This window comes from Aythya marila, assembly GCF_965140915.1.
Source record: "Aythya marila genome assembly, chromosome: 14".
Classification (NCBI taxonomy): Eukaryota; Metazoa; Chordata; class Aves; order Anseriformes; family Anatidae; genus Aythya; species Aythya marila.
The window spans coordinates 12,929,979-12,945,173 of NC_139055.1; the positions used below are offsets into that span (position 1 = coordinate 12,929,979).

The 15,195-nt window shown below is 45.7% G+C and overlaps 1 protein-coding gene across 2 annotated transcripts; it reads left to right on the plus strand.

Annotated features, from left to right (window-relative positions):
* The first annotated feature begins 42 nt into the window (after window positions 1–42).
* Window positions 43–12,122, plus strand: FAXDC2 (fatty acid hydroxylase domain containing 2). Of its 2 annotated transcripts, none has more exons than XM_082771603.1 (10): window positions 43–122; window positions 3,122–3,186; window positions 3,623–3,670; window positions 6,465–6,556; window positions 6,659–6,762; window positions 7,503–7,624; window positions 7,955–8,160; window positions 8,864–8,969; window positions 9,986–10,152; window positions 11,315–12,122. In XM_082771603.1, exons 3-10 carry the CDS (start codon window positions 3,623–3,625, stop codon window positions 11,469–11,471), a joined length of 1,002 nt encoding a protein of 333 aa, XP_082627729.1. In that variant the 5' UTR covers window positions 43–122; window positions 3,122–3,186; the 3' UTR covers window positions 11,472–12,122. The 2 variants fall into 2 exon arrangements, with proteins under 2 accessions (XP_082627729.1, XP_082627730.1); XM_082771604.1 differs by lacking the exon at window positions 43–122 and adding an exon at window positions 336–350.
* The last annotated feature ends 3,073 nt before the right edge of the window (window positions 12,123–15,195 follow it).

Sequence of the window (15,195 nt, forward strand, 5' to 3'; positions counted from 1 at the left end):
CACCCCCAACTCCTTTGCCTAAACCCTCATAAAGTTTCCGCAGCAGTAGTGAAAGGTGAGGAGTTGAACTCTGGGCTCTGGATAAACACAAGGGACCTCTCCTAGGCTACACTTAGCAGGAGGTAAGCAAAGAGCGGGCAGCCAGAGCTCAGGGGCATAGTGGCTGGAAAATATATGATTGAAATCCTGAAGAAATAATTAAAAGGCAATGTCATATGTACATTTAAAATAGGAACTGTAGTTGCCTTCAAATCTGTGCACTGCTTGGCACAGTAGGAGCCCCACCAGACACATCTAGTCTTGTCTCTCTCCATACAGTGTGGCTGATATGCAACTTCAGGGGTGACCAGGTAGGTTGTCCTTACTTTTCTCCTCTCTATAGGTTTTGTACTTTCACAGTCGTACTCTTATTTCTCCCGGGCAACATTTCCGCTGTCTATGTACTACAAAGGTTGATTCCAATGAAGTTCTAAAGTAGAAGTTTCAAGCAGGAAGGAAAAAAATACCAAACAACGGGGTTGGCAGCCACTCCATCACTGCAGACAGTTATCCAGCTGTACCTGACAGCAGCAGGACTTAGCTGGTGTCAGAAGGATGCGATGCAATAGGAGACTGGGTACAGTACAAGGAGAAGCAGGCGCTTGTGCAGTCTCAACTTGGGACTATCTGGGCATCAGGAACTGGAAGGGGACAGCAAAGATGGGACTTGAATAATAACGTAAACTTTAAAACAAATGTAAAAAGTATGGCAGTTCCTTTATTAAAGCTGTGTAACTGTTTATTTTATTCCAGATTATTTTATGGATTTTAAAACATGACTTAGACAAACTAGCCTTTTCTGATAGTTGAAATGGAAAATACAGTGAAAGCAGATCTGATACACAGTTGTTGGAGAAATGATAAAATACATAGAAATAAAAAAAAAGTTTGTATTGGAATTCTTTACTGCCTGGTGCCTGTTTCCCTTTTGCCATTAAGAGCATGATCAGAAAAACAATTACATTTACTGCAGGATTTAGAATTTGGTTTGATCAGATTTTGTGTTAACTAGATTGAAAAAAAATAAACAGAGCCTTTATTTTACATAGCACCAGTTCTATCTAATGCTAGCAAATAACTGCAGGCAGCTGAGGTCCTCGCTGTTTGCTTCGGGGCTGTGTAATATGCCAAAAGAGATCAGTGCCAAGTACTTGGAAGGGTTTTTTTTGTTTGCTGAAACAGCCGTGGTGACATGAATGCTTTTGTTTATGTACTTGGTGTATTCTGAATCAGAAAAGATATTATCCAGTGAAAAAAGGGGTAGGCAATGAGATGCTGGTCCATCAAAAAAAAGATATGGTCCATCAAAATTTGTCTTGTTTTAATATAAGTAATGTAAAATTTTATTCTGTAAATGTGACAGTAAAGGTAGCTGACTGAGATTTGGGGGAGAGGAAGGTTATGCAAATACATTTCAAACTAGAAGGCTTTGCCCAACAAAGACTTCTATCATAATCTGATTATTTTAAAAAGGAGGAGGACTAGAAATGCAATTACAATTTTAACTCCTTCCCAAACTCACACCATGTGAGACTCAGTCAAGCACTGGCTCTTTCTCTTCCCAGGAACTCAAAGCAGAGTCATGCTCTCACCTGTGCTCTGCTCTTTAGCCTTTGACATGCAAAGATTCAGCAGGGATTGAATCAGCACTGCTGTATGGTGCTGCAAATAGTAACTGAGATATCCACCTCTCTAAGATCTAACATCTATTACGAGATTATCTAGGAGTAGAATAATCTCTTTTATCACAGATAACTACAGCCAATACTATTTTCTGTACTGCTGTAGCAGAATAATTCAGTGATGCTGTTTTCAGCTCCCTGCTGGGTGGTTGTAGGGAAGACAGGGAGGTGAACAGCAAAAGGACGAGGGATGCAAGTTATAACAGGGGAAATTCTGATGAGATATTAGGAAAAAAAATGACAGTAAAGGTAACACTACAAACACTACAACACATTTCTTGGAGAAGCTGTAACATCTCCATGTATGTACTCAAAGGTCAACAGTTCAAGGCTCCAAACAACCTGATCTAACTTTGGACTTGGCCCCATACTGAGCAAGGGGTTGGACCAAGGGGTCCAGAAGTTATTTCCAACTGATGTTGTGATTTTAAGTAGTGAGGTAGAGCATCCTTGAAGAATAATGAGTGTTAAAACAGGGCCTGGAATAGAGCAAGGTGCCCAAGAAGTAATGGATTATTTGACTTATTACAACTATTAGCAGTGTTTTCATAGAGACAGCAGGCACACCTGCACCGAGAGGACCTGTGTGACAAGATGGGAACACACTGCACATTGCATAACAGACTGCTTCATCATGATCAGGAGGTCTTCGCAAATGAAGATAAGCTCAGTTTGTCCGGTGGCAAATTATTTACCCTGCTCTATTCAGACTAGCAGGTTGCTTGTTACTGTAACTCTTAGGCATTCTGCATCAGATATGTTAGAGTCCCACGATATTTTATTAGTAAGATTGTGGCTGGGAAACTAGATATAATGGGGAAAAAACATACAAAAAAGATCTCACAGTCTGGCTCTAGTAGCTCACAAAGTCTAATAGAGGAGCTCTCGATCTGGGGAATGACAAGATGTACTAGGACATGGGGACTTCCCTAATGCATTCTGATTTTAAGCAATAGCACCTCTCACCCATTTATTTATTTTTTTTATTTATTGGCAAAGGGAGACAACATGAAGTTGTTTGTTTTAAGGTTGCTACCAAAAATTAGCATTTCCCCTTGGAGTATTTGCAACCCTAGTGTTGACATAGAGGGCTGGGAGTTGGGGCTTGTGGTTTCCAGTGTCAAATCACTTTTTGTCTGATTTCTTTTGTCTTCCCAGAACTGTTTAACATCAGTAGTACGCAGAAAAGGCCTCACCTTTTTCTGTCCATGAGTAAGCAGGAACCCAAGCAGGAAGAAAGTGTCCAATTTTTCTGTCTCCTGCCCATTGACCTGCACACTAGCATGTTGTAGGGAAACAAAGCTGGAAATGCTTGTAAATAAACAGAACTGCATTTGGAAGACTGTACCCTGAAAGCTATCACTAATCCCTCTGCTCCTATGATGGTTTCTTTTTGGCAGTGCATTCCCCCTTTCTGACAAGCTGCAAGAGGAGCGCTCCCAGGAGGCCTGCTATCATCGTAAAGGTAATAGAATATCATCTGTCTAATGAATCATTTTCTGATTTTCATTGTACCTTAGACAGGTGCCTTTGTATCTTCTCTCCACTTTCCTTTGTTACCTTAGGTAACACAGTGTGCCTGTGTTTGAATATTCTTCCAACTATGAAAAGCAAAATAGATTAAATTCTGCAGTCCTCAGTAAGCTGTCACTTACACTATTAGACTTGATGTGTTCTGTTCATAAAATACTAATACACATTGGGAAATATGGGAGGTGTGGGGACTGTAAGACTTAAAGAGCTCGGTTTTGTGCCATGGACAAAAATGAAGGAGGGACAGAGCATAGAGGGTAACTATTGTACAGTTTTGCAACTGAGCTTGAAGTGATTTGCTACGGTCAGCATTGTGTTCTTCCACCCTCCAGCTGTACAAAGTTCACTTGTATCACTTCTTATTTCAGATGAAGACAGACTCTGGATACTCCACCATGGCTGCACAGCAGAAACAGGTAAAGACTCAAAGTTCACCTTTTAAAAGAAGTGTTATGCAGGTGCTTTGGAAAGCTGGATGTGTTGAATAACCTCCTAAGAGAAGTGACAGACAGATATCAACACTCCAATCGCTTTAACACAACTAGGAGTTCATTGCTCATCACTACAGCAACATTTTCACATTTTTTCACTTCCAGTGCACTGTGGCTACAGCACTATGTGGTGAAGGGCCTGTTACCTCTGCTTGTATGGCAGGAGACCACAACCCTCTGCTGTAGCCAGCAGCTCTGCTACCTAACCAGGCCCAGTGTGGTGGGTCAGCTGAGCAGTCTTTGCCAGCTGGTGCACCTCCTTCTCTTTTACCTTGCAGGCAGCAACCCTGCTCTGCACTTAAGGAATTTGTCACCTTGTACAAGCCCTTTAAGGGCAACGTCTCAGGCGATCAGTGGAGCAAAATTTGGAAACCGCTGTGCCGGAGCCGCTGGCATGAAGAGAAACAGGGTGTTAGCACTTGGACCTGATGAACAAGATTTTTTTTTAATGTAAACTTCTCTGCTTCTACAGCTCATGTAATTATACTGTGTGGGCTTCAGTCACGTAATTACTTCCTCACGTGCAATAAAAGCACAGTCTCAAAACAAGACAGTTTCTGTCCAAATGGCTTTTAAAATTGCTTAAAGAGTGCAGAGCTGTGGCTGCTGTCTTAAAGCAGGGCATACATGGTCTCTGATGTGTATTAGAAGTTATTAATATTTGAAATGATTTGAGATCTTCTGGCTGGAGGATGCTAAAGAATCTGAAATATTATTTGGTCTAACTAAAAATTCTGACTTCAGAGTTTTTCTTTGGTATATTCTTTTGTCATCCTATGAAAAAGAAGGATTTAAAGGATACAATTCTGTTAAAAGGCTCAGAAACGTTTATAGCTTTTAATATTTCTTTCTAAAGAATACCTAGACGGTATGCCAGGGTTTAAATATTAAGAAATCCTTATCTTATATCAGTATACATTAGGCGTAACATGGACTTCCAGGCGTACAACTGGAAGTCTGAAACTTGAGGGCAAACCTCCAGCCCAAAATTGAGCATGTACTATCTGAAGCTGGAATAGATGGCTCTTTCACCAGCCTTGCATTTTCAGTTGAGTACACCTAGCCATAACGCTGGCAACTGAATGTATTGCTTCAAATACAAGCCTACAGGGTTCACAAACATGAAGCTGTAGGGCAAGAGTCCTGTAAATTACTTTCTCCCCAGTTGCTAATGTGATAAAAACTGAAACGATAGGAACAAATGTTTGTTTTAATGAGGAAAGTTTCAGTGCTAATGAGCAAAGTTCTGTCCTGGGACAGATAAACACTGCTGACAAGTTCTGGGCAATGATTAATATTCTGTAGCTGTTACAGAATCTTAAAAAAACTCTTCACACTGAAAGCTATGTCGAGAGGGTTTCCCTGTATTGCATTGCCCTACACACACCTGCATTCAACATGCATTAGTATGCATTAGTGAGCTGTCTCTCATTTGGCCTCTCTGACAGGAGACAAACAGGACAGCAACTATGAATCATGCTATTTTTACTCCAGTCTGCTTTTGCAGCTAAACAACACAGTTAAAAAAAAACAGGAAGGACAGAACAAAACACTAGCTGGTTATTATGCTATAGTATTTTAGAATTATAATTTCTTTTTAAATCATCCTGCAGGTAAATATAACATGTATTCACCCAAGAAAACTCAAACTAAGATTTCTGAACTGCACAACCAATCTGGGCTATGTTAAGACAGTTAATTATATATTTGTCATATAATTGATAATCATTTTTGCATATTTAATTGTTCAAATATATCAAATACTGCTTTTTGAATATTCTTATTCCTAGAATCAAAAAGTCACACTGGTCTGATTGCTTTGTGTGGTTAAAATCCGTACTGTCCTAGGAGTCCTGTTAACACCACAGGTGCCATTTTGCTGTACACGGGGATATTTGTTTAGTAGGTAACACTTCCATGACTGAGAACAGGAATGTAGTGAACTTCATACTTCTCTGAAGTTGTGTATTTTAACTTCTTGTTATAGGGCAGTTATTCTGTACAGATCACACATGGTACCTTCTAGACAAGTCGTACTCCCAGTACTAGAATCAAATTGTATCTGTGATGGGCTGTAACTGCAAGGCAAAGTATTATCCTCTGTTAGACCTCTGTTACAGTTAGAGGGAAAAAAAAAAAAAAAAAGGCTAAGCTTCTTCAGAAGCACTCTTCAAAGCTAAGAAAAAAGTTGAGAGAAGTGGTTCTGAATTAACTGGAGCTATTAATCAGATCACCTGACCATAACAGTTCTTCATTACTGCTGGAGGATAGCGTATTGGATACTGGGAGGGAGAATAAACTGGCAGAGTGAGGGAGATGTTGAGATGGAGCACGGTTCCTTACCCCCAGGTCTTCCATTGCTACTGTTCTGAGTTATCCAGAAGCCCTTTATATTACAGTCCTCCAGGTACTCAGAAATATACCCAATAAAAATGGGGAGGGAAAGATCAGTGGCCCATCCTCTCCCTTTGATTACACCAGAGAAATTCCACGTCAGTGACACTTCAGGGCTCTGTGAAGACATCAGGTGGATGTGGGTGAACTCTCCCCCCCAGTTACACACACTATCCCAGAACAGCCTGGTTACCGCGTTCTTTAGAATCTGTAAAGCAAAACAGACCACCATGGGACCACCTCTAACCCATGCATTTCAAGTACAAGAAAGCCTAGCACGGGGCCCCACAGCACATACTTACTTACTCTTGTTGCTTGCTCACAGGAAGAGAAGCTCTGGGACGCCGTGAAGACCTCTGCCATGGTACTTGGTACAGGCCTGCTCATATTCACTGCCTTCGTGAATTCTGCTTCTTGGTGAGATTGTTAGAACAAGGGGGCTTGAGGAGAAGCATTTCTGTGGAGAGGGGATAAGCAGATTGTGAAAAGATAAGTCACTAACAACACTTACTCCCACAGGTATGTACAGAAGATCTGGGAGACTTCAGGCAATTTCTGGCAAACAGCATGGCTAAATCTTTACAACCTGTTCGAGGGAAACGAATGGTCACTCTTCCTCTTTGGTGAGTTACTCAGATTAACAACCCTTTGCTGTACAAGGGCACGTATTGTATTTAAAATGGGACATGGATGTTCCATCCCAAACTGCCCGCTTTCCCTGCTGAAAAGCACACATTGGCTTCAAAGCCAGCTGTAAGTGACAGTGCAACGGTGCCGCCTCTGGAGTGGCTCCTCATTAGACCTACTACAGGGATTAAAAACCTGATCTTTTTGCTGCTTCTGAAAGTACAGAACAGCTTCCCTGTGTAAACATACTCTCTGCTCCTGTGAGAAATGAATGACTCAGTAGAACTAATTACTGAAAATTAAAGTTAAATTAGTAAATTTTACGCTCGCCGTAGTGTACAACCCTACTCTGTCTGTGATTAGCAGTTGGTGAACAGGCTCGGTAGGGATGTTGCAAGGTCCCAGGAATCAACTTGATCTTATCCGATGTGTATTTAAAAATAACTCGTGATATAGGTTCCCCAACCTCCTAGAAAAATCTTTTCTTAGCATGTTGTGGCAGGTTTTAGCCTATGGGGCATTTGCGCAGTTTAACCTCCTCACCATTCCCTAGATCTTACTTGGGTGCCAGAACCTACCCATATTCCATTTTAAAGCATCACAGGGCAGGGATTATGCACCTGGTGTACTTAGGTCCAAGCAAGGTTCTCTGGATACTAATCCACTGTACATTTTTTCTGATTTAGCCACAGCTCTCAATGTATTCACACATCTCTGACCTTTCCTCATGTCACAGGGGCTGCGTTGGTTCCTGCCCTTGCCTTCTGGTGCTTCAATGGAATCCTTATGGTGGCTGATGTAACAGGAAAGCCAACTTTCATTACTCGGTATCGCATTCAGCTGGGCAAGAATGATCCTGTAAGTAATTGTCACTGTGCGTCTTCTGCTGGCTAAACACTTCCTGGAGTCTCTTAGGTTAGGAGAGGGGAGAAGAACCAGTTATGCTTTTCTCTTCCAACCAGATAGGATTCAAGGAGAGTCAAGCTGAGTCTTGTATATCCACTGCAGAGAGGAAAAATGTTCTTGTAATTAGGCTCTGGATCAGATCTTGATAGATTGCTTGTTAAAAAGTTGACCCCTAAACTAACTAATACAAAAACATCCTACAAATCTAAAAGCTCTTTATTGTCCCTAATCAAGGACCCAGTGCTTCTGATGTAGCCTCAAATCCTGACTTCTTTTTTGCAGGTGGACACAAAAAAATTGCGACAAGCCATCTACACAGCGCTGTTTAATCAGTTCTTTATCTCCTTGCCCATGCTTGTGCCCATGTTCCATGTCATGAAATGGTGGGGCAACACCTTCAGCGAGGAATTACCCACCTTCCAGTGGTTTCTTGTCGAGCTGAGCATCTTTACCGTAACTGAGGAAATTCTCTTCTATTATTCACACAGGTGAGCTGAGCACTGGAACGGGACTTGGTGGTTTGTCCCTCTGCCTTTAAGGTTATACCCCTCTCTTGAAACAGCAATAGTCCTAGGCCACCCTCTTCCAACAACCTTGTATTTGTATGGAAAACTCAGGTCCTGGAGCTTACTTATAAATTCCTATACTAGGGAACATCCATACTACATGAGGCTTGGCTGCTGCAATGCTGCTACAGTAAGCAGAAACGGATAAAAACTACAAATGTGGAACAGGTTAGAGATTCAGGAATAAACTAAACAGCTTTATACAAAAGCTGTTAAAAAAAAAAAGCATTTGGACAAAGGCACAAAAAAAAAAAAAAAAAAAAAAAAAAGGAGGGCCATTTACTATTCTTTCTCTAATAGTTGCCAGTAGGAAAAGTCAAAACAGCAAAAAATATAGTGAGTCTTCCCCTAAGGGGAAGGTTTGAGTGAATCAGTCTTTCAGAGACTTGGATTTATGGGATGTACTTGAACCTAAGTTCAACATCAACCAACAGACATTGAATCCATTGAACAAGGACTTAATGATGAAGAAAGAGAGAAGCCAGGAGTCCTGCACTCATTCCCAGCTGTTCTAAAATCCATTTTCAAGAGGAGACATGAGACCGGCCCGAGGAAAAGTTGTTACATTACTCTATGTTCCTTTCTCAGGGGGCTCAAAACCTACATTTCTGTTTTCTCTACTTAGGCTTGTTCATCTTCCCCTCCTGTACAAGCACATTCACAAGAAGCACCACGAATGGACAGCCCCCATTGGCGTGGTCTCCATTTACGCTCACCCGTTAGAGCACATAGTAAGTGATCTCCTCATGGTCACCTTCCACTTCCTGCATGGAGTGTGAGTTCCATGGGAGGAAGAGGAGTGGTAAGAGACAAAAAGCAAATGCTTCCTTAGAATCTTCTTTCTGAGAAGAAGCCTGGCTGTGGAAGTATTGCAGTGCCTGTTTATACCAGACTCTATTAGCTTTAAGAATAGAGAAAGAGCTGGGAACACAGACTGTGCTTTCAGCAAGAAACGTAACATTTACACAGGCTAGGTTACTGCATGGACTCAATTCTGTCATTATTTTCATGCTGGTGGCTGGAATCAGTGCTTGCAAACCCCCCTTGAGTGTCTCCCAGCCTTGCTCCAGCCAAGACTTCTCACAAAAACGCATCCCGCCTTCAGAAGATTCCTCTAAATACCTCTAAATACCACCTCCTGTTAATAACAGGACTGGGCTGCAGCTCCAGCTCTGTGAATCTCCCTAACTGGCAGCCTTTGGGTAGCAGAGGAGCTTGTTAAATCCAGGAGTCAAGCTGAGCCCCATCGGTGCAGTAAGCCTCGTCTGGGCCATAGCAGCTACCAGTAGCACTGGTAGGACACAATGAAGTGCTGCACCTGGGATCATCACACCACTACTCTTGTCTGCTATCGTCCATAGGCCAGTGCCCCTTTACAGCTAGGTTTCCCTAGAGCAGCTTCAGCTTTTTTCCAAGAAGCTGCTGAAATTCTCACCTCTGACTCCGGGGTGAGGTACTAGAACCATGCTGCCCTCATAGCCCTTGTTTGCTCACATGTCCAAGTTTTACTACTAGTCTGGGGAGCTTGTGCTGTGACTATGTTTCAGAGTGAGTAAAACTAAGTTGGCTCAGAGCAAAATTATTTCTTTGGTGCTAATTACGTACTTTTAGCAAGATGTTTGCAGAGGGATATGCCCTTTGTGCTGTTTGCAGAGAACTAATGCACCCCAGCGAAACAATTTGGCTCCTAGGCAAGAACCTGCTTGTTGTGGACCCATTAACAAGGCAGTTTGCTTCTCATTTCCAGCTCTCCAACACGCTGCCTGTCATGACTGGCCCGATGATCATGGGGTCCCACATTGTTTCAATCGCAGCGTGGTTCTCCCTTGCTCTTGTAACAACCAGCATTTCGCACTGCGGCTACCACCTGCCCTTCCTGCCGTCGCCGGAGTTCCACGACTTCCACCACCTCAAGTAGGTCCCCGCTCCCCTTCCCCCTCCTTCCTGCGCCCTGTCACTGCCGACAGGCAAAGCTCCTTTTGGAGCATGATTTGTGTATAAGCAGAGAAGCCTGTGCAGCTCACCTGCTGGCAGACCAAAATCAGTTCTCAGAGCAGTTAAACAGAGCTTTGGTCTCACCGGGTTCCTGCTGACTTCCCACCCGACTGCCAGCCACCTCGCTGACTTCTGTGCTTCTCCATCAGCTGACTTGGAGACCTCCAAAGCACAAACGCACAGCTGAGGCTGGGTGGTTCAGGTTTCCCAAAGTGACATGGGAGGGAAGCAGACAGTGCTGGACTTCCCCCAGCACAAGTGCAGACAGTTCTCTGCAAGGCTCTTCCTGGAAGCTCAGGAGACACCGTGTATGATCTGGATTCAAGGCAGCAAGGACAAATCACATAGCAAAACCAAATCTGCTGCAGGAGCCTCCCTGTCTGTCCCTTTCCTATACACAGGGATTAGCAACAGTGATCAGATAACACCTTGCACAAACAATCTCAATTAACCCTTCCTGGCAAAGACTCCCAGCCCCCTTTTACACAGGAGCATAGTTTCAGTAGGTTGTTCAGGGATACATACCAAAATCGTGGAAGAGTTGTCCCCATCTGCCGTACTTCTTCGAACGCAATTTGCTTCTCCTGCAGAAATAGAAAATGGGGATCGTTCTGTTGCAACCTAAGCGCAGGGCAACACCCAGAACATGGAGCCAGTTCTTGTTACCAGTCATTTCCTCTGCAGCTCGGCTCATGTCAGGACACGGATCGCTGCAGAGCTCAGCTGCTGTCTGGGCAGAGCTGTGCCAGCGTCTGCAGTGCTGGAAGCGCGTCAGCTCCACGTCTCTGGGCAGCCTGGGCTGGATGCACAGACATGGCGAGGTGGCTGCCCCACTGCTCCCACAGCTCCAAGCTGCTGTGGGCAGGGACTGGTGTTGTTCGGCGTCACCGTACCTGGATAACGAAGCAGCAGGAGGGAAGCTGCATAGGTTGCAACCAGGTTTCATTAGGGCTGCAAGGGAAACTGGTACAGCAGCAGCAATCACACGGATGGCTTATCAGGGCCCTGAAAGAAGATAGAAATAGGACGGGCAAGGTAACCTCAGTAACTTCCAGTGCTGTTTATTCTGTTTGGTTTCCAGGTTCAACCAGTGTTATGGTGTCCTGGGAGTACTGGATTATCTGCACGGAACAGACACGGTGTTCAGACAAACCAAAGCCTACGAGAGGCACAGGGTCCTCCTCAGCCTCACACCTCTCTCAGAAAGCATCCCGGAGACACCCAAGAGGGCAGAGTGACCTCCAACCCTGCAGCCTGCATTCTTGCAGAGCCCAGCGACAAGGAGAGCTGGGGACAATTCATGCCAAATAGTACCTTAATTGGGAAACAAGTTACTGGGCACGAGTGACAGTTCCCAAAACTGAACTGAAACATGCGACTTGAGATGACCACAGTCACCGCCTGTTATTTTCTACCTAAAGCGTGAAAAAACTGCTCTAGAAAGCTATTTTTAAACTTGTATTGTTTCTTGGTTTTAGCCACCTGCACATAAGCCACATGATTTTGGGGGTTACTGAATCCTCATTAAGGTTATAACACAGATCACATTTTGGCCTCTTTCAGCAGCATTGTGTGGACATACCAGGAAGATCACTACGGCTACATACTGTAGGAATTACAACCACTGTTCCTCTGAGACTTAGTGTTACCCAACCTCAGACGGCATGTGGGCCTTACAAAAAGTCAGTGAAGCCATGGCTCTAGAAATACTCCCTTACACACGCACACAGGCCTGATTTGCCCTCAGCAGTTTTTCATTATGCAAGATAGAAGTGCATCTGAGGTCAGGGCTGTCTCGTCCTCATGGCCACTCCACAAACCAACACAAACAGCACTCACCCCTTTATGCAGATCCACAAGTACCCATACAATAAAAATCAAGATATGCTGCAAAATTTTTTGTAGAGCTGACCTGCTCTGCACTTACCTGCTGTCAGCCCATGGAAGCCAAGTCTCTTCCTCCACCCTCCTCCAGTTCCTTCAACTGCACCTGCATCAACCCAGCCCATCCGTCCAACCCACAGCCCTCTGGGGAGGGCACATCAGTTAGCAGAACAGACAGCCCAGACTGCATTGTCTTTTGAAGTTTTTATTTTTATACATTTTTTTTTGTATTAAAAAGGAAAAAGCATAATTACCACAAATTACAAAGGACTAAAGCATTACTAGAATAATGAATCACATCAGCCTAGAAAGCAGATACTCTGAATAATATTAATGTTATAATACAAGCTCTCATTCAAGTATTTTACATTTGTCTCTTTTCCTTTTATATGTGATGATGATCCTAGCACATGGGTCAAAGATTATGTACTATCGACAGAAGATGGATCATGTACAGCGGGCCATATTAACAAGATTTTCCTCCCAAGTGATAAATGGTCTGTGATGAGTCATTTTAAGTTTGTCTCTACGATAAATGCAGCTGAAGAAGGTTGCACACACTTTCTAGTTTTGGGAACAGAAGGCTGAGGTTGGGACACACACAGTTTGAGAAGGGCCAGCACATCGAACCATCACCCCTGTTGCTCCAGCTGAGCTACCGAAGGCCGAGCTCTAACCCACACCACCCGAGCAGCTCGGAGCACACCGCCACCAGCGCTTGCTTCCGAGTCACAGATCTGAGGATTTCCAACCCCAACGGGAGCGGGCCAGGCTGGGAGAGGAAGGGGGAGCGGGGTGGCTGCCGTCCCTGCAGGCACATGAAGCTCGGGGGGGACCAAGGGCTGCCAAACCCCATCCCGGCATGGGTGTCACCGTCCCTGCCAGCCCACGTGTGGGGCTGATGTGGTGGAGATGGGGACAGGAGAGGGAGCCAGAGGGACAGCAGGGGGACTTTGGGGTTAGCCCAAACACTGCAAGGGGGTGGCTGACACCCGGGCCAGTCCACGCTCTTCTGGAGCTTCCCACCGAGGGGATGTGCTTGTCACAGATACATCGGTCCTATGTTCAAGTGTCTGCAGAAAGTGAAACTGTAAACTACTCATTGAAACACTGCCCTCCATCCATCCACCCACTCCACGCCACTGAGATGAGAATTTTCATTTAGAGGAAAAAAAAAAAAGTAAGTCAGTGAGGCATTTAACATCAAGTGTAGCAACCCTCTCTGAAGAAGAGCCTAGCATCCATTTCAAAACAGTGACAAAGTGACATAACCAGTCTCAGAGGAGAGACAGGAGAAAAGAAGCATTGCAAACACAGCTTGCTACATTTACAGTTTTCCTTTTTTTTTTCCTTTTTTTTTTTTTTTTTTCCTTTTGTTAAAATAACTGGAAAGGCATTAACAGCTAAAAGGCCCCCTCCGCACCATGATGCTGAGCGCGCAGACACGTGGCAGGACACCGAGGTTAACGCCTCACCCCGGGCGACCTGGCCGAAGCAAAACGAGCAGTTGCCAAAACTCGAGGGAACCCAGGGGCTGCAGGGCAAGGCTGCCGACGGGGAGGGGTCCGAGGGACACAGCAGGGAGCAGGACAGACAAGCAAATGGAGCATCAGCAGCATTATTATTATTTTTTTTTCCTTTTTCAAATGAGCGTGGCTAAGCAACGAAGCCTCCTCTGAAACACACCGCCCACCTCCTCCGCTGACCCGTGCCAGAGGTCTGGACCTGTCCCAGGTGCCTGGGCCCCGAAGGGGGGTGGATGTACAGGACCTCAGTGAGGAGAGGGCTCACACAGCAGCCAGGGGGAGACAGGACACGCTCCCCTGGCTGCCCCAAACTTTGCACCAGCAGCCAGGGCTCCCTCCGGCCGTGCTGGGAGCTGGGCACCAGCCTGGTGCTGCCACCACAAGCGGCGTTGCAGTCCCGGCAATAAGCATGCCTGATCACCCAGGCCATTAAAATTAAAAAAAAAAAATAATAATAATCATGAAATATGATTGTGGCGAAGCATCCAAGCTAAAAGCAAGGCCAAACTCCTTCCTCAGCTGGAGGGCAAAGCTTCCTCGAAAGCAAACCCCTCTCCGGACAGCTGCCCGCCTTCCCTGGGGGCGCAGTGCGGCAAGCGGCGTGTGCTGCCCGATGTGTGGCACCAGCACGTTTTGTGAGGGAGGCCAAACACCTCTGCAGCCCCACAGCCCGGCCCTGACCACAGCACAGCAGTCCTGGCCCCATGAGGTATCCACGTGCCATGGGGCTCACGGAGCCAGCCCTGTGTGGGGCTGGGCCCGGCAGGCACCGCAGCCCTGCTCGGTGGCGGCCTGCAGGCCCTGCTGCCCCGGGAGCCAGCTACAGCCGCCTGGGGCTGCTTCTTTCCCTTCTTTCCACCTCCCCGTGGCTCCCTGCAGCCGCTGCTGTCCCACAGAGGGCAGAGCGAGGCGCATGGCAGCACGTGGCCGCTCACCCAAGCCGCTGGCACACAAACCCAGCCGGCAGCGCCGACAGGCGCTCCCCAGGGCCCTCAGCCACACTGATGCAACAAACCACTGACTATGAGGGGGGGGGAAAGGTCTTCTGTGCCTAGACTACACAGTCTCGGCCTTCGAAATTAAAGGAAGAATAATTTAAAATCAATTCAGGATTTGGGAAATTCTCTGGGACGTTCCTTAGCCTTCTCTACCACCCCAGCAATTCCCCAGCCTGCTCCATAAGGCAGAGCTCCGCAGCAGGAGCTCGCTTCTCCTCCTTTCCTATTTCGTTTGCTGCTCAAAAGCAGACCACTGGCTTCCAAAGAGAACGCGCACCAACGAGAGGAATACAGGGAACACAGCAGCAAGGACCACCTGTGGCACATTCGAACCCGCTTCCACTTGCCAACAACCAGCAAAACATCTCCAACGCCCTCGGCCAACCCCCGGCTTCAGCCTCCGAGGTGCCTCCTTCCCAAATCAGGGCCGAACCCTGCCAGGTCCGTAACGTGAGAGATCTGACTCCGGCTCACAAGAGAAGAGAAATTTGGAGGTAACAGTCAAGGCCGCAGCGCTGTACAGACATTACTCGCCAGCCCGGGCCGGGTACCGC

What these genes read in the sequence shown, in the direction of transcription:
- FAXDC2 (XM_082771603.1), top strand. Translation starts at nt 3,623, where the DNA reads ATGAAGACAGACTCTGGATACTCCACCATGGCTGCACAGCAGAAACAG. An exon ending in ATGGTCACTCTTCCTCTTTG is followed by an intron (nt 6,763 to 7,502) that starts GTGAGTTACTCA and finishes CTCATGTCACAG; the next exon opens with GGGCTGCGTTGGTTCCTGCC. An exon ending in CACGACTTCCACCACCTCAA is followed by an intron (nt 10,153 to 11,314) that starts GTAGGTCCCCGC and finishes TTTGGTTTCCAG; the next exon opens with GTTCAACCAGTGTTATGGTG.